Source organism: Ammospiza nelsoni, chromosome 11, assembly GCF_027579445.1.
Source record: "Ammospiza nelsoni isolate bAmmNel1 chromosome 11, bAmmNel1.pri, whole genome shotgun sequence".
Classification (NCBI taxonomy): domain Eukaryota; kingdom Metazoa; phylum Chordata; class Aves; order Passeriformes; family Passerellidae; genus Ammospiza; species Ammospiza nelsoni.
Window position 1 is genome coordinate 150,018 of NC_080643.1, and position 24,135 is coordinate 174,152.

At 40.6% G+C, this 24,135-nt stretch overlaps 2 protein-coding genes across 2 annotated transcripts in view; one reads left to right on the forward strand and one right to left on the reverse strand.

Annotated features, from left to right (window-relative positions):
• The window catches only part of LOC132078221 (uncharacterized), a 100,715-nt gene that overhangs the window by 24,496 nt on the left and 52,084 nt on the right, over nt 1-24,135 (reverse strand). The gene's annotated exons all lie outside the window — the stretch shown is intronic.
• Nucleotides 73-24,135, forward strand: part of FGD5 (FYVE, RhoGEF and PH domain containing 5) — a 74,772-nt gene continuing 50,709 nt past the window's right edge. Inside the window, exons 1-3 of the mRNA XM_059480254.1 lie at nt 73-261; nt 7,632-10,572; nt 23,891-24,020. Of these exons, the coding sequence (XP_059336237.1) occupies nt 249-261; nt 7,632-10,572; nt 23,891-24,020 (3,084 nt within the window). The 5' untranslated portion in view covers nt 73-248. The remainder of the gene's footprint in view (nt 262-7,631; nt 10,573-23,890; nt 24,021-24,135) is intronic.

Genomic DNA, 24,135 nt, shown 5'->3' on the forward strand with positions numbered 1-24,135 from the left:
GCCCCGGCGCCGCCACCGCCCCCCGACGGGCCGCGCGCGGGGCAGGGCGGAGGCGCGCGGCGCTGACCGCCCCCGGCCGGCACCGCCACCCGCCCAGCCCGCCGTCCGCGTCCGGCCGTCCCGCTGCGCTGCCGTGCCCCCGCAGGGGCTGTAGGGCCGGGCGCGGCCTCGAGGGGCGAGGGCGGCGGGGCCCCCGGAGCCATGCGCTGAGCGCCCGGAGCAGCCGGCGAGCGAAGTTGGGGTGGAAGATGAACAACGCCGGTAAGTGCGCGGGCCCTCCGGGAAGGGTCTCTGCTTCTGGACATCTTTTCCCCGGGGCCGGCAAACGCCGGGCGGGCTTCCTTCCTTCGGCTCCCTCCTTCCCTCGGGCCGGCACATCCTCTCACCAGGACAGACGCCCTGCACAGGCACAGCTCCTCCGGGGCTCGCGTCCCCCTTCATCCCGGCATCCCTCCTTCGGGGCCGGCAGGTTCTGGGCCGTGCCGCTGGGGCTGCCACCTCTTCCCCGTGCACCCTCCGTCCAGGGCCGGCCCTCCTTTTCCCTGCAATCCTGCAGGTGCTCAGTGGCTCCCCGAGGCTGTGAGTGCCCATTGCTTGCCCAGCCATTGAAGGATCAAGGGCGGGCGAGGTTAGGTGCTCCGAGGACAACCAGGCTGACAGACCGACGAGGCTAAGGGACATGGCTGTGCACCCACTGCTCCCTTGGATACACTCAACCGTTCACGAAGTTCCTAGAAAATCTGCTGTGAGTTTCTTTCCAAGAGTATATTTTTGGGGGAAGGTTATGTTTTTTGCAGAATTTGCTCTCTAAGGCAAACCCAAACCCTTCCTCCTCCTTTCTGTTAACTTTTCAAATTTTTCCTTGATGGAAACTAGGAAGGTGAAAGAGACGGAATAAGGGAACAGGCTTTCAACAGTTGAAACAGAAAAAAGAAGCCACTGGAAAATTGGGACGAACTTTAAACTGTTCACCAAGACTTTCCAAGTTTCAGGGATGAGGCATGTGTGCGAAAAGCACAACAGTATAGGAAACAGTTATTGCTAACTGGAATTATTTAGAAAAATTTAAAGGTCTTTCTAGAATTAAGGATGAAGAGCAACAGATCTTCTTTGTTAGCCCTAAAAATTTCCGTTGTGTTTGCTTGCTCCAGGTAAACATTGCTGGGCACCTCACTTGCCATGTATGGGTACATCCCGAAGCCCAGAGATTTTATCGCTAGATACCTTGCCCTACAACTGTTTCATGTTGGGAAACTATGATTCATTGTTTGCCAAAGCATAGTAACATAGGATTGGAAAAGTTACTTTCCGTCAAATCCAAAGTTATGCCACTCCTCTGAATTTAAAGCAAAAAGGTTCTTCTTCCTCTAGTAGTCCTAAAATCTGGTGATAGTTCCATTCTATTTTCTGATCCTGGTCTGGATTCTGTCCCTCCCAAGAGACAAACTCAATTGAAAATGAAGCCATCCAAAAATAACTTCAGCAATGATGCTCCTACCTGTCTTTCTTCATCTCTCCATTATTTAAAACAGACCAGCTCTAATCTACTCCTGTTGTCAGTGGAAGTGCAGGGTAAGGAATATTAGATGTATCCACTAAACTTTATTAGTTTTGAGGAATGTAGGACCAAATGGGACTGCCTTCATTATCAAAAGCGGCACCCATTGTTGTTACTGCTTTTAATAATTCCTCCAATTATATCCTAAACAAAAACCTTTCAGGTAGCTCTCCTGCTACTCCTGGTTTCCAGACCAGATTCAACACCATTTATTCTTGTGATTACATTGTCCTTTTGCTTAAAAATAGTTCTTTTCCTCTTCTGGTGTTTACCTCCAGGTTGTATTTATAGAGTGCTCATATCCCTTCTCAGCCTTTGTTTTGTATGTTTGCACAATGCAAAGAATGTCTCCCCCATCAGTGCAAAGCAGAACTTCCTACTGAATCTGAAGGAGAGGGATATTTATTAACTGGTACAACTTGGGCACCAGCATTAGGCTATCATTGCATTATAGTAAGTAATGCATAAAGCCAGTAAGTAGAGTCATATGTGCAGGCATATATGGCAGCCTTGATCCCACAGAACTTAAAATAATGACAGACTGAGAACAGGAAGGGAGATATGGATTATCCTCAGAGATGCAAAATTGATATGAAAAGATGAAGCAATCCACCCAAGGCCACAGGAAATCTGTGGTAAGAGACAAGAGACCAGACCAGCTTCATATATAGGACCTTCTAGCCTCTAGTAATTTTTTTGCCAGGTGGTGAAATGATGTAAAATGAAAAGCGTACAGACATTAGACTCCCAATTGTTCAGAGATATAAGCAGACTGTATATTCTTTCAGCTGCTACTGAAAGTGATATAGGGAAAAACGTTGTATGGACCTGTCAGAGAATTTTAACCATCATCTTTGGCTCCCAGGAAGCAATATATGAAACAACAGGTTGTCTGCCTCAGTGTTAAGTTACTGTTGTGAAAACAGAGCCAAGCTGGTAACATCGCAAACGCTTACAATTACATTAAAAAGAAATGTATGGTAGTACTTTAGAACCAAGGTTATTTGTCATGTACATGTGGTTTTTTGTTGCTAAGCCCACCAGCAAGACTTATATGTACGGTCTGCTAGAGACAGTGAAAACACAGGAGAAATTTTAGGATCAAGATGGTTTTGGTATTGAAACATACCCTTTCCTGATTTTATTGCCTTTTGATTTTTCCCCTTCTCCAACACTGTTTCATTGTGGAATATTATGCTGTTGTATTATAATTATAGATGACTGCAGTAAAGTTGTATAGTGACAGAAATTTGTAAGGTATTGATCTGATATCCCAGCATCATAATGCACTGATCTGATCATAGAGTACGTGTTCCTGTAACTGTATGTAGCAGCAGAGTGGGGTGGGCTTTGACAGCCCAGCTGTTAATATTGCAGCTATGACTTTTAAGATGATAAAATTCCTATGGGAATTTTTGGGACCGTTACTAGTGACTATAGGTCTATCTTCACACTATTGAAGATATATCTTGCTATATGCAGAGTACCTTTGATCACAAGAACACATATTGATAAGATAGATACTTCTCAAAAGTATCAGATTTACAAAGAACATGAAATGCCATTTTCATAAATATCTGAGGCATCTAGGGGCCTGCTGATTTTGACCTCGTATTTCAAGTTCCCGAAGTTTAAATTTGCAAAAGCCATGTAAATATCTAATACCTGTTCAAGTCAAACTAGTACCTGAATCTGGACTGGAACCCCACTTAACAGGAAGAGTTTCAGTCCTATATAATTTGATAATCCTAGTCTGAATACGTTTTCCATTTCAAGTGACTCCCATGCAACTGTTTCCACTTCTTATGTAATTTTTGTAATCTCAGACTTTTCTCCAGTAATGTGAAAAAAATTATGCACTTATATGCTGTAAAACAAAGAGAACTATTTCTGCATCAAATATTGCACAATTAATAATATGGAAGAAACAATAATAAATGGAATGTTTCAATGGAAGAAGCATTATTAAGTGCTGGAAATAGAAGCAAGGCAGAGCTAAATGGAAATAAGGGCTTCATTTTTTAAATCAACAATTAATTACAGGATTAAAATATGGTGATACTAAGATGTATAGTCTGCCTTTCACTGACTTTAGACCAAAATCATCTAGAAAATCAGTTTTAACTTCATTCTGATTATAAAGCTCCTGATCAGAGCTGAACAGGACTTTCTCGTGTCCTTGTCTGGATAGTCTCCTATTCTACCTCCTATTTCTCAGACACTTTCTATCTGTGGATTTCAATCCCTTTCTTCCTGGGCAGAAGCAGTGGCAGATAGAACTTGGTTTCTACCAGGATTCCCAGTTTGGCGCAGTCCCATCCCACTGTTGCAGTATTGTCCCTTCACCTGCCCTGTCACGTCCACCCAAAAGCTCTGCAAATCCCTGAACAATGCATTTCTGCCCTCTGTTCTCAGTGCCTTTGCCATTTTAACAAATGTCTGAGTTGAATTAGTGCCAAAGGCATGGAGGAAGCACAGGTCCACAAAAGTTCATTGGTCAGAAAAAGCTACTTTCACCATCTTAAAAGAAGCCTGAACTGGATTGCAGCACCAGTCAAGGCTGGAACCACTATATGCACTCTGGAGCTGTGTACTTTCTTGAGTCACTAGCAGAGACCATGGCCCTGGGACACGTGTACAGTATATCCAGGCAAATGTGAAACCTCAATTTTTAGTAGTTTTCAGTGGTGGTGTTTTGTAGGTATGGTCCCTTATAAACCCTAATTAAATTCTAGGCTAAATTTGAAATCCTAAATTTGAAATTATTTGAAAGCGGGTAGTTGCGGTATTTCTGGTAATACCATACTACAAATTATATATTGTTTCAAAGAAACACTTGAACAGTGAAGGCTGCATGGGTTGCTTGCTATTCCAGGAGAGCTATACCAGGTGACCTGCTAGACTACTGTTGATTGCTTAGAAACTTGGATGGGAGGAGACTAATGTAATTTAATTTCATATGGATCATGAGGAATAGAATTATGCAGGGTTGCCTGAAGGAAGGTGGGCAAGGAGAGGAAGCGGTCCTTGTCAGTACAAGGAAGCACTGAACAATAAGGGGAGGAGCAGGCTAAAGGAATTTGTATTCCCCAAGAGTTTCCTTTTAAGCACAAGGTGGGTGTGTCTTCCTCCAACATAAAATACATCCTAAAATAAACATGCACAATTATTTGGGAGCATACACATTACTTATGGTGCAATGTTGCATTTAGAAGTTACAGCCAGAGCCTTTCAAGTGGCTCAGACAGCAAAGGAAGCAGAAATTGAAGCAGAATGAAGTTGTGATAAAAGGCAAGAAGCTGTGGTTTCTTTTGTTTGGGTTATTTTTTAAACGAACACTTGCATTCCTCCTGTTACCTCTTCCTCACACTGCCACCAAAGAAAAAGGAAAATTGTTTAAGGAGACTCACAAAATGCAAGATCAATGGACAAAGCAGTTAGGAAAAAAACGATGTAAGGAAACAGTACTGACCAGTAGCTAGCACAAATGGGTAGGAGAAGGACACGACAATGCCTATTATCATACTGTGAACAGGCTCCATTACCATAAGTTCTCTTCCAACAGCAGTGTTACGGAAGGTACCAGAAGGAAAAACTCAAGATTATTTGGTCCTTTTGCTGTAGAAAATTATCACTGGAGGAAAAGTGGGTAATTGTTTAAGTTGCATTTCTTTTAAGTGGATGTCTCCATGGTTATTTTACTTAAAGGAAATGAGTTCCTGTCATTATTTTATTTCAAATTTGTTTATACGACAAAGCTTGGAAGGTCCCAACACTCTCTAAAGTCCAGTCTTTTCCCCATTATTCACTGTTTTGGTACAGACACTCTCTGAAAAGAACAAGGATGGGAATGGAGAAACTTCAAGTTTTGTCACATTCCAGGAACAGACTAATATTTGCATCCTACTCTTGGATATGCATTCCTAGGAAAGGCTAGGCACTGCAGAAAGTGGTGTAGTACCTCCAAAATGATGGGTTTTTTCTTGGAGTTAGTCCTGAAAATGTTTTATTAGGGTGGTAAAGGTGTAAAGACTCAGTTTTAGCTAATAACAAATTCATTCATTTTACTACCAGAAAGTTAGTTTAGGATGTTCCATGATTTCAGTAACTAATTTAAAAATGTAAAAGGTAGCTCTCGCTGCGGCATCAGGCTTACAAGATACTAAACCCACTTCTGTTGCCTCCCTGTTTTTAACTGGCAAGAGTCTCCAGTACTCTACAGCCTTCAACCGCTGCCTGCAAAAGAAGCAATGTTACTTCAGCAAAGGTGGAGTGTTCAGCATGTAACGCTTCTGATTTAATGGGCGGGGAAAAACGAGTTACCCATTTTGTGATTAGACAGACACCCAGCAGCCTAAACCAGCAGTGGATGCTGTGAAACACCGCAGTAACTGCAGACTGGTGAATACACAGTTCTGTCTCCCTCCTTTTTCATGAGTTAAGTCTCCCACATGCAGCTGGATAGGATAAAACTCCAGATAAAGAATAATTCTTAAGCGGTATATGCAATAAGGCACCTGATTATAACAGATTTTTCATTCCTTCTGGGCTGAGATCACTGATTGAGTTTTTAACTTCAGTTTTTAACCAGAGAAAATCTCTCTGGTGTCTCATAACTCTAGAAAGACTGTTTTCTGATTACATCAGAATGCCAAATTGTCTGCTTCTTTCTGTGTATCAGAAGAAATTTCAGGAAGGTTAAGAAGATCAGAAGAAACAGCCTTTTATGTCTCCCAGAGTATAACCAAACAAATAGGCCAGTATTATTTCAGTACAAATTACTCCAATTATACTAGGATAACAATAAGAAAAGTACTATGGCACCAAATATTGGAACAATCAGAGAATCTTTTTCAAGCAGTTTACATTCAGTATTCCTTTATTCTCAGTACAGTGCACAGCTCAGTTCTAACTGTCTGCACTTCTACGTATCTAAAGTCCGCATTTCAAAATACTCTAAACGCGACAGCACAGTAGCTACACTTTCTGAAGCTCGTATCATGATTTTGGGTAGGATTTCACATATGAACAGAGTACCAGTTTTTGTCTTTTGAGATGCTGTTCTGTTATTTCTTGTGTGTTGTGCATGAAGATTATCCATGAAGAATTGTTTCTATCTTTGTAATGATGAAGTAGTTTGTTCTATGCTTTTCTTTACAATGGAGAGCTCTCCTTTTCCCACCAGAATGTGTAAATTAAAATTATAATTGGAGATTTCTGATTGCTTACCTATGTAATTATCTATTGATGGCCAGGAAACAGCAATAGGAAACCACTTCTCCCTACTTCTTACCATCTGTAACCATTTGTTATGCTGGCTTCTTCACACTACATGTTTTATCTCATAAAAAATTGCACCAGGGAGGATCCCTATTGCTGCCTATTTATGCAGTCTTTCAGCATTTCATTTAGTTTTTGAAGAATAATAATTTCAGGACCAAGACAGCTGGAAATGACTGTGGCAGGCAAGCTACTGAGTTAAATGGTGATATAGATACAATTTCATTCACATAGCTTCAATCTACTTTATTGCCAGTCTACTTGATTTCCCCTACATATGTGTCAGCACTACCAGTAGAAATACAAGGCTGGCCTTATGTTAAATACATAACAATAAATGAATTTACATAAATACATTTAAAGTACATTTTGATGTTTAGAGAATTTTGTACCTCCAAGGCATCCTGGCATTTACAGGAGGGATGGAGGATCTTCTGACTAAAGGGCTGAAGAAACTGTACACTGAAAACATAACTTGAGTTTAAACCAGTAACTGTCTTGGGTTGAAGTGTGATACATCCTTGGTTCTGCAGCTGTACATCTTTCCCCAAGTGTCTTAGGGCTGGATCTAGTTCAGTTCAGATGTGACCTTAAACTATGCTCACTGGAATAGCTACAGTGTCACATGGAGGGACAATCCATATGCTTAGCTCCTTCAGTTCTCTTTTCAGCTTTTTGTTGGCTGGACTGCTTCTGCATTACAAGTCACTGATAAAGTGTATTGCAGGATATATTCTGCTGACTTTAATAAGAAACCAAGATGACTGACATGACTTTTATCTCTTTTCTCCAGAAATTTCAAAACCACCATTAGCACCGAAACCAAAGATTATTGGTCATCTTTCTCCAGCACCTGTCTCCAAATTTTCTCCTTCACTGCCAAGAGCTGATATTCTTCATCACCCGAACTCTGTGTCTAGGGGTCCGAAACCACCTATTGCTCCCAAGCCAAAATTCTCAGCTGACACTGAGGGCAAATCCAGTGTTTCTAACAACAATAATTTAAATAAATGTGCAAATGGGAAACTGCTGTGTCTTGGTGGAGAACTGTGTGAAGGAAACCAATGCAATGCTGATTGCCTAGGATCTGAGGCAGATAATGAATACATTGTAGTTCCTGAAGGTGAGCTGCCCAGCAAAGACTCTAATGATTTGGAGCATGAGCATGATCAAAACCTAGATTCCTCTGTGGAAAATGAAGTCTCAGAAACTCCAGAAAAGGTAGAGAAGGAAGAGGATAACATTGCTAGTAATGAGAATACCAGTAATCAAGAAGTCTTCGGAGATGAGCACCGTAACTCTTCAGATACTGCTGAACCAAGGGAACCAGACTCTGAGGAGTCATCCAGAGACTGTGATCAGTTCAAAGCACTTTGTGAGGAGTTGTTAGATGCCCCGGATAGGGATAGCAATGCTATCAAGAATGTAGATGAAGATGAGGATTTTGTAGGTGATTGTACTGAAACCAAAAACAGGCAAGAAACTTCTTACAAACTGGAACTGGTCAAGAACAGTAGTGATTGTGAGACTGATAGTGATAACATTTTGAATAGAGATGAGAAAGTAATGGATGATACTTGTAGAGATACCATTCCAATGCCACTGCCTGCAGATGAATCGATCCCAGCTTGTGAGAAGGTAGGGCAAGAGGAGGAACTGCCTGAGATTTTAGAAATGGCAGATGGGTGTCTAGCACAAAATGATGACCGCAGTGTGCATGCAAAGCTTGATTTGAACATGGAAGGGGACTTAGAAAATGATGACTGTGCAAACCCTGACATGCTGCCTGAGGATGCCAGTGAAGAAACAAGTCCTGACTTAGAACTGTGTGGAGATGAACGCGGTGCCAAAAACGGTTTAGCAGAGTTCACCCATCAAGCAGCAGCTGAAGAGGAGGAAGTAGACCCAAATGAGCACAATAATACAAACACAGGAAATGCCAGTGATGGCTGCCAGATCACTGAGAGGAAAAGTGAGAAGACATCAGAGGCAGCCTGTGAAGGAAGCAAAGTCTCTGGGAAAGAGGAAGAAGAAACTGTGAATGCAGAGAATATGGATGACGGGTGTCAGATTGCACCTTGTGAGAATGAATGTCGTGAGGAAATACCCGCGGAACATGCAGTTGAGAGTCTTCAAACAGAAGAAGCCTCTCTGCATGAAGATGGCATGATTTCTGATAGTCTACCTTGTAGTCCAGGGATGGAGCCAGAGGTAGAAGCTGTAACTGTTGAAGAGGATAATGAAAATACTGTCAAGGCCTCTAAGTCAGATGAGTTGCAATGGAAAGACAATGAGGTGGAAGTAAACAGCCTCAGCAAAAGTGTCCAAAGTTTTCCTGAAGAGGTCCCACTTGAGGACAACTTAGAAACCTGTAAGCATGGCAAAATTAATGTAGAATGTGGGACCAAATGTGTTTTGCATGAAAATCTAGCAGTCCCTGAAGTGGTCATTGTGACTGATGAATTGGAGGAAAGAGAAACTAGCAGTGATTCCCTAGATGATCCTTATGTGCTTCCTGAAGAAAATGAAATTGTCCATGATGTGCAGACTGATTTAGGAGCTGATCACAGTAAAAAGGGTGAATTAGGCATGGATGGTGAAAACAACTTGCTGCCCATTGATTGTAAAAGTATTGTCACTAGAACACGATCTCTCTCTGGGAGAATGCCAGGCTATGTCCCAGAAACTGTTCCAGAAGAAACTGGTCCTGAAACTGATTTACCCTCTCCCCGAAATGGCTGTGAGACAGAAGACTTGAGCAATAATTCCTTTTCATTGGAAGGAAAACCAGTGGAAGCCAACAGGGCTTTACCAACCAAGTCAAGACGCTTTCTTTTATATCCTCGATCTTATTCTGTTGAAGGGAGAGAGATACCTATCTCTGTTTACAGAGAAAGTGATGTCTGTGTACTGGATGGTGTTAGAATAAAAAGGACAGAAGATAACTTGTCCTTGCCTTGTGTCAATGGTTCCTCGGGTAGTTTTTCCCAGCAAAATCATCTCTCATCGTGTGGCCTATCTACTCCATCCTCAGTTGTTGATATACCACCTCCGTTTGAACTTGCCTACATCACCAAAAAGCCAATCACTAAAAGTTCACCTTCCCTTTTGATAGAGAATGACTCACCTACTAAGTATTCCAAGAAAAAGAAGTCTTCTTTTAAGAAGTTTCTTACTCTAAAGTTCAAGAAGAAAAGTGAGAATAAAGTTCATGTAGATGTTAATGTTTCTTCTTCAAGGTCCTCATCAGAGTCTAGCTATCATGGGCCTCCTAGGCTGATGGAGCTGGAAGGAAGGAGCCTAAGTAGCTCACCTCAACTAAAATCTCATGTGGGTAAGCTCCGTGCATCTGAGTGTTCCTCAGCTGTTCTTTTCTATAAGGATGGTAAAAGAAAAGGAACGCCCAAGTCCTTCAGCAGGAGTGTGTCAAGGGTGGAGTCCTTTGAGGACCGGTCCAGACCTCCTTTCATGCCACTGCCATTAACGAAACCTAGGTCTATTTCTTTTCCCAATGCTGACACATCTGACTATGAGAACATTCCTGCTATGAGTTCTGACTATGAAAACATACAAATTCCTCCTCGGAGATCCACCAGAGCAGGAACTTTTACTGAGTTTTTTGAAGATCCCAGCAGGGCATTATCTGCTGCTAATGAGAATGATGGCTATGTGGATATGAGCAGCTTCACTGGCTTTGAAAACAAGCAGCAAACCACAGACCAGGAAACAGAAAGGTACTGTAATAAATTATTATGTAAGACATGCTAGCCTTGGCCAAACAAGCAAGGCTTTCTTTCCTAGGTATCCTAGGCAGATTCTCCATGTTGGCTGACTTACACCCCTCTCAGGAAATGCTTACAAGAAAGATTGGAAGAATACAAGATAAGCCTTTATCAGTGAAAAAAATAAAAGACATCAAATTAACTCCTTACTTTGTAAATGAATACTGGATCTGATTCCTATGATTTGCAGGCAGAAACCAAAGAATATTAAAAAATATTTGGTTTATCCAGTGGATCTAATTTTAGTGACTGGCAGGGGAAATGGGGAGAGTTTGCTTTGTTCTTCAGTAAGAAGGGTTTCTGACTTCTTGACTGAATGAAAAGAGAGCCTATATGCTGGAAGGGGCCCTGCTTCATTTTTTAATTCCTGTGAATTTCTCAAAACAACAATATATACATAATTTGTGTTTCAAAGTCCATCAGTTAAATATAGACTAGAAAATCCCAAATCATGAACTAATCCGACTAGACTTTGAATTTTAGAAGTTGCTTTAAGGGCTATCATGGCCCTTGGACAGAGCTGCTAAATTAGAAATGAATTAAATAGTTCTGAAATCATATGCACTGCTAACATTAATAACAACCTTTCACCCCATTCCATCAGGTTATTTGCAAACATGAAAATGTCTTTTTCAAAGGAACGTAGGAGCAATGCATTCAACACCTTTGAATTTGAACTTGCTGTCAAATTATAGCATACAATCAGTGGAATGCAGAGATGTAAATAAGAAGAGTGTTTTCTATTAAGTTTGTGTTTAACAGGTAATGAGATAACAAGGTGCGAAGCGAATGAAAAGGAATGTCTTTAATGCAGTTGCATTTTGTTAGAGCTGTATGAAAAAGATAAAAATCTTAGAAATAAGGTTTTCATGCCCATTTGCATCCATCATTCTCTAAAAGATTTAATATTCATGTTTCTTTGCAACATTTATTTTTTCTGCTCGTCTCTCTTGTCATTGTGGATAGAACAAACCATGGGCATTTCACAAACCCCTCTTAGGGTACTTTGGATTTAGGGAGTAAAAGAACTTTTCTGTAATGCCTCTGAATGAGTCTTGCAAACCATTTCTAAGACACAAATGATGTGGGGTAGTGAGTGAGACATGGGAAAAGAGATTGCATTAAGGCCTAAGCAGTGGATCCAAATGCACCTGAAGCTGAGGGGTGTGGAACACCGGCCTGTGGTTTAACTCTTTGGAGACAATGGCTGCCTGCAGTATTGAGAGCTCCAGTGATGCTGACACAGGGACATGGTGGAGTGCAATGCAGCTTCACAGCACACACCACCACATCCACATAGCAGCAAAAGCTACATTACTCACTTGCTTTCAGTGGTTTGCATTTTACCTAGCACACTGACATTTGCTTTTGAAAAAGCTAGACAGTTCTTTGTATCCGTGAAACACCACCCGTTGTAGGTAGTTCTTGAAGAACCAAGTTAAAAATATTAGGACTACGTCAATTGCTGTGACTTGGGCCCATTTATGAACTTCCTGTGAAAGCCTGTAATTTCAAAGGGAGAGCCAATCCAAACTGGTTCAGGAAGTCTCGAGGTCAAGGCATGAACATAATCTTCAGCCTGCTGCTTGTTGTGCATGTAGTTTTTGCCACTGGAGGTGAAATGAAGGCTAGGCTCCTGTACAGCTCCTTTATCAAGATAACCAGGGTGGAGGGCAAGAGCACAAGGCAGACATAATTACTGCTGAGATAGCTATTATTTGCTATATTTTGTCAGCATGTTTTGGACAAAGACATGCCTGAAAAGCTTTGATGAAATGTAAATACACATCCCATGTACATACACATGCAGTGGCATAACAGACTTGAAGAAACAGTGTATGGCCTAATTGAAAAGCAAAGCAAATTGTACAAGCAGGTGCACCTATTTACACATGCATACATGATGTATGGACATGGATGTTTTATTTGCTGCTGAAGTAGTTTGGCCTAAAATGCCTTGCCATGGATTTAAGATTTCTAGTAAGAATATCTATCTAACATACCTCTACCAAAATGGCATAAAAAATTTCTTTGAACTGCAGCTTGCTCATATCCAGAGGCTTTTTTCAACTGTTTGAGAGTACAAGTGTGTTGGATTAAACCCTTGCAATACATGGTTTTTGAGCCCATGAACTTCTTTTTTGTGCATTCACCTGTAGAGCACTTGTGCTAAACATCTGGTTTAACATCTGGTTTACCTTATGGAATTGCTACATTTCTGATGAATAACCAAGTTCAACTCTTCTATCACACTTCAGAGAACAGAACATGAGTGTTATAAAAGATTATTATAAACCAGGAACCTTCCCTACTGTGAATGACTGGGGAACTGCAGTGCAAGAGGGGACTTCGCAGAAACTCTCTGATGAGAAGATTCACTGTTTAAGTTTCTTGCTTAAAAGGACAGACATTTGAAGTGTGCTGCTATGCAGTCATCAGGAGAATCCTAACAGCAATACCAAGATTTTAATCAGCTCTGAGAAATACAGTTGTAGTAGTACAGAATCACAGAATCACTGGGTTAGAAGAGACCTTCATGATCATTGAGTCCAACCCATTTCCTGACACCTCAACTAAACCATGGCACCCAGTGCCACATGCAGTCTTTTTTTAAATGCATCCAGGGATAGTGACTGGTGGTCTACTAATGGGGCTTAGCTCCTTTAAAGACCTGTACGGGTCAATTGTAAGGAATTTTGCTGACAATCATTTAGCTGAAGAGAACCAAAGTGATCATGAGCATTGTGAGAGGTTTTTAAAAGAAACGTAATTTTTAAAAAAATTGCTCATAAAAATCTCTACATAGTTTTTTGGCTTGTTTTTTTTTTAAATGTCAGTGTGAAACATGCTGTGCTCTAGATCTTGTAGGTGGGAGAAAGTCCCATAAAAATGCTGTCACAGAGGGAAGAAGAATCAGGGTCTAAGCCTAGAGATGAAGAAAAGAGACATTGTCACTTGTCATTGGATGAATAGGATAAAAAATAAAATCTCATGAGCTTTCACCACTTCTTGAATTTTGCAGCATAAACCTGAAAGAAAGCTTTGTAAGTTCATTGCAAAATAAGGGATCCCAGTACTATACTTGACTTCAGGCCATGCACAACCTATTGAAAATCTTGACAACAGCCTCAGCCAGCTCTGACATGAGTCATGTTTTTATTTCTGTTTACTTGAGTATTGTCTGAATTGCAGCAGGGAATTTGAAGGTGACAGTGGTTAATGCAGAATTCAAGCTGCTCATAGACAGGGAACAGTCTGCTGGAGATAACCCATTGCTGCTGGGCAATGGGGCATGCCTCACCTTGCACTGTCAGGCATTAGAGACAGAAAATATTAAGTGCTCTTGGATGGCAGAGTCTTTCTGAGACACCTCTGAGAAGTGTCTCTAGACAGTATCAGTAATGTCAGATTAATACCAAAGAATGAAAGATTTTAATACATTGCCTACAAGCAGGTATCAATTTTCCAGCAACTCCGTGATTGCTGTCCTGTTTCCTCATATCTGTGGAGCTGTTTTACTTGGTTCATGCTGGAGATGCAGATGTGTAGGGACAGTATAAGTCCTGATAAAGCCAGTGTGCTCCCCAGCATAGCTTTGCGTTGCATATCACCATCCTGCATACATAGCACAGCCTCAGAAAACTGCCGCTACTCAGACACGACGTGCTAGATCTCACCCTGGCTTTGTTTATGAGAAATCACAGTCTCATATACCTCGCAGGAAATGGTCCAAAAACCTCAGCAGATGTTTGCTTTATTAGTAGATGGACTCCATTTTGATGGCTATTCTAATTATCAAATTACAGTGCAGAAAAGAAGAAATGTGTTCACATTGCCCTCTTCATGTCCTGAGGGCTTTTATGCCTGGGTTGACTTCTCTGTCTTCACTGTTTCCATTAAATGAACCAGAAATACATTTCAGTGGGATTAGACAAGAGGAGAGAGTCTGTTGTGCAGAATTGTCCTGGATGATGATTATGGAGCTAGAAGTGATATTGGTGTGATTTAAGCAATGCTAAAAGCACATGCTACCCCAGCTTTATAAATATCACAGGGATACTCAAACTTCTTTTTCTCAAAAGAAATACAGCTAGGTACTGATGAACTGAGACAAGAGATAGTTGCATATGTCTGCTGCACAGTCTCCATCCAGCTATTCTCAGCTGTCCCAAATTAAGTACCTCTTCAGTCTCTTGGTAGTTTGTCCTTATGCCTTGAATATGTTCACTAAACTTGGATATTAAACCACTGCATCCCCCTGATGGGCCCTCAGGGCAGGTGGACCTCATCAAGGATAGCTAGTTTGGTGTTTCTGATGAGTTTCTTATCCTCTTACATTTCAGGTCTCAGTCTGCATTCTTAGTTCTGAGAGTTGGCTAGAAGAACTCAGAAAAGATTCTTCCTTAACACACATGTCTACAGAAGTAATGGACTGCATACAGTACAACACAACTTTGAAGTCAAATCTTCTGTTCCTTAAGTAGAAAAGGGCAGTATGTGAGGTAAAACTGGGCACCTCAAAATCTTTCCTTCACTCTTTCTACTTTCACATTGCTAGCCATAAAAAATCCAGACACTGGCAGTGAGATAAAACTACATCACAGTGAATATATCCAAGGCAAAGGGACTCAGTGAGAGTGACATATAGTAAGTGGTCTGGACAAGTAATTTATCTTGCCATTTGATTGCAGTTTTAAGAAAAAACATTGCTTCAGTGGCTAAAAGAGAGATAAAATATGCATGCCTAATTGAAAAGTCTGAGAAAAAAGCCCCAACAAAATAAAGGAATTCTGTAGTTCATGACACTTTTCTGATTGTTTCATTTGCAAGTAAGAAAAAAAAATAGATACTGAAGTAAATTCTGAACTAAGCCATATTTTTGAATTGCAGAATTAAGATGGTTTCGATTTTCCACAATTATTTGGGAGAGGGGCCAGAAGTATTTAATGTATTCATCCCAGCCAAATATTACAAATCTGTCATTTTTAATCATTCCAAAGCTGATTTTCCAACTTAAAAAAACCTCAGCCAAAAAGTACAGCAAACTCTAATTTTAATCTGGGAAATGAACCCAACCTCTTAGAGGAGAGCACTTTGCTTCAGCTCTACAGATTAGCAGATAAGCTCTGTTTCTCTCCTTCTGGAAGTACTGTTTTAACAACTGGGTGAATCTCTGAAATGCAAGAAAACTGAGTTCACTTGATCCTAGCTTCAGTGCAATTTTCCCTGGTTTGTTTCCAGGCTGCATGGTGTTGGTAAAACAATTGATCCTGGTAGTACAGGGAAATAACAACTTGCCTTCCATCTTAAGAGTCCTGCAGGGCAGAATGGTGTTCATTATGTTGAACTTACTGTGAGTATTTTCCATGGAAAGTATGGAATAATGAACTGGCAACAAAATGAAAAGAGAACATAAAGACTTTGGTATCAAGTTTTAGTGTCTAAATTACACTGCCAAAAAATAAACAAAGTAATAATAATAATCAGGAACATATCCCTAATTGCCAGTCCGTGTTATGTGCCATGTTAACAGTTTCATTTTGTGAAATGTATCATCTTTTTCTAAGAGGATCCAGGACTCATAGTCAGAAGGACATTAGTAAAAGTGTCATAGTTGGAAAAGTGAAATAGAATCTGGGTGATAAATGATACTATGCCAGATACTCATGTGGGGTACATTTGTACATCTGAGGATGTGAACAGCAATTTGTGATTTGACTGCCTTGATGATTTGTGCTAGAACCTGAAATTAGGATGAGCTGAAACATTTTCCAAAAGGGAAACATTCACAAAAGAATTGTATGTGAAGCATACATCTGTTTTGACAGAATTTAAAGACATCTGTTTTGACAGAATTTAAAGGAACTCTTATATGCTGTAGCCTAAGATATAGAAAACCTAGTCTCTGCTTCTCGCAGGTCTGCTTTTCCAGATCACTTTGAGTGATGACTTTGAATCAGTCAGCAGTGGTAATTAGATTATGAATTTCTCACAACCCAATGCCTAAAACACCAGCCACAGGGAGAAGGAAATACCTACAGGTTTTGGTTGCAAGACCCAAAAATGGACACAGTCCTGTTTCATTTCTAGAACGTGTGAAATAATGTACCTTTTCAGGTACAAAAATATACCTGATGTACCCAATGTACCTTTTCAGGTACAAAAATAAATTCCTACACCTCAGACGTTGCAACAAGGAAAGACAGTGGTCTCCTGGTCAAGTTCTGTATGAACTGAGCTAACAGTCAGAGCTTTGCAGTCTACATTCTGCCCTCTTGGGCACTCTTCTACTGCTGGATCTGAGAGACAGATGTTGTTACTGCATTGAAAGGGATCTCTTAAAGCCATACATTACAAGTGTCATTTCCATTTTGGAAATGGCAATTACAAACCGAAGGTGTCCTCCCATTCCTAATACCAGTTTTGAAATTCTGTGTTCTGCCCTTATTCTGCTATTTATGTAACCAACTGTTATTGTACTTATGCATGAATGAAATTTAATTCAGTAATACTATAACAATGCTTAGAGATAATTCTTGTATTAGGACTTATTATTGTACAAGGTGTTTGTAACTTCACTTCTAAACAAGGTACTATTTGTAAGAAATTAGTATTTTGTCTGTCATAGCAGATTCAGACTTTGTAAAGTACTGGTGCTATGTTACTTCTACTTTTCTTAAATTTAGAAAAAATTATGCTTTTTTTGAAAAGAAAGAAAAAAACCCTGAAAACTGTCATTACCTGCATTGGTAGTATCATTTTCTCTGTAGTCTAAATGACTCTAGGAATACTACTTTTAAGTCTTTCCCCAATACAACTGTAAAAAGGTTTTTAAAAAGGCAGTGTTCTCTATCACAAAAACCAATGCCTCTTTTGTCCACCAGTTCTTATGTCTTTTGGAATCAGATTCCAAGAATTCAAATTTCTTTTAATAAACAGGTCACTAAAAAGTCTGTCTGCAGCAAATGATGATTGATTCAAGTTGAATTTTATGTTTGTGTTTCACTGACACAATTCCCAAGCTGGCATCCTCCTTTGAGTTTTCACAACTATTATCACTTACAATTATGTCAAACTGGATATTCTGAAAGGATTATAATGAGTTGCATCCATTTGCTGCTATGTTGATCACATTTGCCTAACTGACACCTAATCACATCTCATCCAGACTAGATTCCAGAAGCAACAATGTAGTCCTGGTTGTACTCTGAATTTCAGGATTATTTGTGCAAAAGTACAGAGCAACTGCTGTAGGGTACAGACCTAGATTCACTAAGGAAGAGGACTTGTAAAGATATTCTAGTTCTGTGTAGCTCACTATAGTAAATAAGCTCCTTGTGCAGGTATGAAAGATATCTGGATCTGATTCTTACCTATGTAAAATTTTAAACCTGTTTAATATGCTTGTTAGATAACAGAACTGTCCACCAACACAGAACATCTCCAGGGCCAGGTTTGTGTGTGACAAATGTGCCTTGGTTCTGCTTGGCTCCATTTGCGAAACTCCCACACGATGATTGATACAGATCTTTTTCTGAATTGTCCATCTGCAATGTTTTTATGAATTCTAATTCTTTGGGCAAGTAGTACTGCTTAAATCTTTCATTATTGCTGTTCTTCTCCAGTGTGTGCCTTTGTGCAGAAATCATCCCCTTGGCTGCCTGAAAGCCACTGGCAGTCTAAACTCAAGAACCCTCACCGCCAGCAGAAAGCAGCAATGCTAGAAAACATGACTGTTAAATAGTTCCAGATAGATTTCTGCATCTCAGCTTGGCCATAAGACTGAAAACACTACTCTGTGCCTTAAGCATGGGCATAATCCTGGGGTACCCAGCCCTCTCTCTTAAGGACAAAGTGAAATCCCTTTTAGTTTGCAGTAAACAGAAACAGGAGAAGTAAAACTGTGCCTCAAGGGAGCTGGACAAAGTAGCTCTGGTTTAGACCCTGTCAGGGATCCACAGTGTCCAAAGCCTTAGGTCTAAACGTGACATGTGCTCTAAACGTGACATTGCTTTGGGATTACCCACTTTACACAACTGACTGCCTAAACACAAAATTGAGAAACATGCCAAAGATCAAAACAAATAATTTGTAGTAAAGCAGTGGTTTCAGCTTTGCTTCCCAGACAGTGGTCTCCCCAGAGAGGTGTACGTCTCATATTCTGAGATGACTATTAGGTGACCAGCTGAAAGTCGCTTCTAACTTATATTTTTTCCTTCCCTTTATTAATGATGTTGTAGGTAGTTGGCTTATTCTGTCACTGATTTATAGAGAGGAATAAGTCTTACAGAGGGTTGTATGAAATCACAGGGTCTTATGCTGCTCAAAGATCACAAATACAAAGTGAGTCCACCGAAGTCAGGATGAACCCTCCCCATTTTTACATCATTGTATCCACAGTCGGACTGTCACTGAGATAAGTCATTTTATAGAGGAGAATATGGCAAAAGTGTTGGGTGGTTTCACAGTCAGAGGCCATTTGTACTGTGACTAGGGATTACTCAGCAAATCATTTGAAACCTATCCTGATAATTGGTGGATGTGTTCCTTGTTAGCTTCTGTCCCTTGACAGAAATGCAGAATGGAATTTCAACATAACGCAGATATATGGTGTGCATGGTCTAGGAAGGAAGAAGTTTCACAGCACAGTACTTCTGTCACCGTCAAGCACTCAGGTCTTCATTATGCCCACATCCTTTGCATTGCAAAGATCCAACATAGCAAAATTTTACCTCAGATGGGAATGGTAGGGTGACGGAGATCAACAGGGCTATGATTTAGCAAGGGAAAGAAGGAAAAGAGAAGCATAAAAAGAATCGTAAGGGAAACCTCTGCTGGGGCTGTTGGATATAAAAGCTCTGGGGTGCCTTTGAAGCCAATGATTTATTGAAAGTAAAAGCTCTGTGATGGCTGACGTGATGTGATTAATATGTTCAAAGGAGTCCCTAAAGGGTAGAGCTGCCTTTAATAATATATTATGTATTATTGGCTGCCCCATTGTACCTTCTGGCACGGTGGGACCCTGGGTGTGGTGCAGCTGAGCGTCAGCCCTTGCTAGTTCATTGCCAGGTCATCTCTGGGGAGGAACTGTTCCCTGTTTACAGGAAATGCAGGACAAGGGCTGGAGGGCTGGGCTGAGCACAAGCTGAGGCCACCACAGCTCACTGCCTCTCCCTCTTGGTTGGGAGAGCAGGAAGGGGGTATGCCACTTGTCTGAGGCCCAAGGACACTTTTTTGTTTCCAGGCATGTCCAGCTTTTACTGCTTCTTTGTTTTACCTAGTGTTTTAAAACTACAGGACTGGGGAGAGTAATGGTGCTCACAGACAGCGATGCATCCCAGAGTACGTCACTGAGCCTGAAGTGTGGATTGGCTACACAGGTGCCTCAAAGCAAAAGCTTCAAAGCTATCCATTCTGGCACATCTGGGACATGGCTAGTGAAACCTCACTCTCAGGCTTTCTCTTATCCCTTCTCTACTGATAGTGCCCCAGGCTGGGCCAGAGGATATTCCTTAAGATGGAGCCCGAACACCTTTGTGCTTCCTGCATTCCCTTCCAAAACTAGAGCTGTACCAGCACTGTTGTTCTGTGACCATCTCCAGGAGCAGTGGTGGAAGCCGGGAGAGTTTTGTCCCCAAAGTTGTCTCGAAAACAGCAAAAGCCTTATGCACCTGATCAAAAATCCTCTTCCCCTCGCCTGTATTCTGTAACACAACAATGTAAGAAGGAGCAATATTCAAATTGAAATGCTTGTGGAATTAGAAAGAGCACCTTTCTGGCCTTGCCAGACAAACAGCTTATGCCTCAAAGTGTGAAATGTGATTATCCCTGTGTTACCTTCCTTTACAGGCTGTGTATGTTATTAGCAGGCATCATGTCTTTCTTGACCTTTTCAGACTTCAGGTACAATATTTGCCTTGATGATCTGCCATAGGGAACTGACAGGCTAAACATATGCTGCACTAATAGGCAGTATGCTGCATTAATAGACATTTCCTTTTATTGTCTTTAAATGCATTTGGACTTTATTTTCCTTTATTAATGAGCCTTCCTTTTACAGAATGAATTAAAACAATCATTTGCAAATTGATACAGGGAAATAAATAATCAGTTGTACTAAAACAGGGTACTTCAGTCCCCCATTGCATCTCCCAAATTACTCAATCACTGCATTGAGTTCATATTATTTTAGTTTTTTGCAATAAGAATGTCACTGTCTGAGAGTTTGAACTGGTAACTACTGGGCTTGGGACTTGAGTTAGGGACAGGGATACTGCATGCAGAATAAAGCAGCATTCAATCCTCTTGGCCAAACAATGGAGGGCTGGGGTCTTTGCAGGTGTAGATTATTTTTCCTTCCCACTGGATGGCATAAATTTTACATATGTGAGTTTTGCATAATCCAGCTGTGTCCAGGTGAGATTCTGATCTTGCATCGAATACATTATAATTAGTTATGAGCTAAGATTCCTATGACAGAGGAGTTTAAATGGGCACAGGGTGGGGTCTGTGGATGGAAATGTTATGGCAGTAATTTAGTAGTCATTTGTAAATTTAGCATGTGCTATCTGAATTGATATGTCAAGCTCATCACCACTCAGCTGGCTTCAGGGAAGATATACTTGTAGAGGATGTAGTCTATAGAGAAAGAATAACTGAACCTTCCAAAGTAGTTTTCATATAAGATTGCTTTGGTGACTCAGTTCAAATAATTGCCAGTGCAAACACCAATACACACAGAAAAACATTTAGGGTCATAACTTTCGTTCATTTTAGAGCTTTGGTGGATCTCGGTCTAAATGAACTCAACACTGCAGCCATTCTCTCTTAGGCAAATATTTGAAGGATCGTCTTTTAGCAGTCGAGAAACATGGTCTCACTAATGAATGGATGAAACATCCTAGACAAAAAGACATTCTGTTACCCCACAACAGGCAGAGCAGAAGTCGGTGCTTACCTCAGAAACACAGACTATGCCACTACATGTAAACATTGAATATGGTGAGCCCTGTGTTTATAATTACTGACAAAAGCACCTTTCATGTACTGGTAGGAATGGAACCAGGGATGTGATTTCTAGCCTCTTCTACCACTTTCTTCATCTTGTGGTGAAATTTTTGGCCAAATATTGTCATGATCTTTACTTTCAGACACTTTTGAAACCATAAGAAACTTTGAGAAAATATATCGGGGGCTCTTTGGCCTTCATGTATATTGCTGGTAATTAATTTGCATCATCAAATTTGCAGTTTGCAACAGATGCAAAGAAAATAACTATTCTCTCTTTCTCTGTCCTGACACTGACTGGGAGGATAGAGTGAAAGACCACAGGGAGGCAGCAAGGAGGTAATCCAGGTAGTCTGGGTGTCTGAATGCTGAACAGATACCTGTTAACCAAATGATGTCACAATGGTTGAAACACCAGCATACCCTAGACACTGTTTTTGGGACACATTGAGCAAGATATCCTTTGCTGACCTCTTGAGTTTTATTAGCTGGGATCATCCTTTAGGCAGTATGTACCTTATGGAGACAAATTATTAGTTCATTTCAAATATGAACACAGCAGAGGTTCCCTAAGTGCTGCACTTGTTCATACCCTTCTTTAGACTGAATATGAGCTCCTGGACTCTGCACATGAGGGAAAATCTGGAGGCAGAACAGAAAGGCTGACAGCCACACTTGCATGGGAGACACATAGCCCTGTTTGCAGCTTAGAGGTAAATGCAGATATCTAAGGAGTTTCCTTTCTGAAAGGAAATAAGAATCTGGTCAGTGACCTTGGGAGTCTCATAATTGTCCTCTCACTTACATTAGCTCATCTTTTCCCAGCCTTCTGTTACTCTAGCATTGGCTTTGATGCTGTGGGTTTGTTCACATCTGGGATCTCCAAGCAGATTAAAGGGATGAAGCAGAGATGTGAAAGGAAGTTAGTGTTTCAGAGGAAATGGGAAGTATAGAAATAATATAAACTGAGTCATCCAGGCCCACATTACAGACTGATCTGCCTGGCCAACATGTCTACTAGAAAATATGGCGATGTCAGATTTTGATTCTCAAGACAAAAGACTCACCATCTTGGCTGAACACAGGAACCTTGCCCTAGAAATGTAAAAAGCTTGGGGCCACTGTGGTGTATAAGCTGTATATAAACTCCTAGAATGACACTGTGGTCAAAAAACCAAATGTGATCCTTGAATGTGAAAACTCAGTAAAGTCAGGTAGGATTAGATGGGTGTTACAGCTTATATACACAGTTTGGTACTCATTTTTTGCCAGTGCCGGAATAATGAGTAACGTGTTGCAGTACCAAGAGCAGTATCAAAACTGGATGGCAGCAGAAGTTGGTGTTAAAATGATTGGTAAATTGAATAATGCTAATGCTAATAATAATTTGATGAAGTTCAGAGATTTTAGAATTATTAAATCATAAGTGGCATGACAGAATAAGACACCAAAATCTTCACCTATTTCATATAAAAGTCAAAATTAAGGGACAACTTGAATACAGCTTGTAAGTACACAGTAACAAAATCTGAAAGACTGGCCACCAGTTCAGCAAAGGTTGAACAAGATCCAGCAACTGGAATTTGGAGCTAGGCATATACAGATCGCTTTAGTCATGCTTTGTGAAGGTTTTGAGATCACTGGCCATTTTAATTGGAAAAAAAATAATTCTTTAATAAAATGTTGTGAAGCCACAGGCCTGTATTGCACTGGCCTGTGTTTCACACCAGGTCCAGTACTCTTACTGCACAGTTTTCTCTGAATTTCTGGAGCTGAATTCATGTTCCCTTGAAACAATCCAGGGATTCTGGAACCTGAGTATCTTGTAGTTTAAATGACATTGGTATTACCATTATACTTTTCTTGTCCTTTTGATGTTTTCCCAGAAAACCCATTGCCACAGCATCTAACTTCCATTTAAAAATGTTAGTGTGATTTTACTGAATCTATTTTGAGGGGTTGACTATGGAGGAACAAAGCAATTCTACTTCCAACTAAGTATGAAGTTTTTACTCCAAACTAGGCCAGAACAATCATCTCTTGGGGAAGCTTGAACAAGTTTGTTTAAACCTCCCATTGCTCCTTTCAGAGTCTTCTGCTTGCCCAAATGGTTGCCTTTGAACATAGCAGCCAAAAAAAAAAAAAACCCTGCTTTATAAATTTTGCTTTCCAAGCCCTGCAGTTCTGCAGGGATTCTATATGTCTGAGCAACAGTGAGTCTGGGAATAACACCATTGAACTAGTCTGTTCTGTTTTTCTGCAGTGCCTACACTGAGCCCTACAAGGTGTGCCCAGTCTCTGTGACACCAATGGAAGTAGTCACATCAGATGAGGAACAAAAGAGTTCAGAAGATGATGAAAGCAGCCTTGGTGATCCCAGTCTCACCAAAAAGGTAAAAAAACTCTAAAAGTGGTTAATGCATGAATCCTGGAGAGGGAAAAGCAATTTGCAGAAGATTCTGGATTCTTAGCTGTATGTATTTTGTCTGGTGCTCATTTAGAAATGGC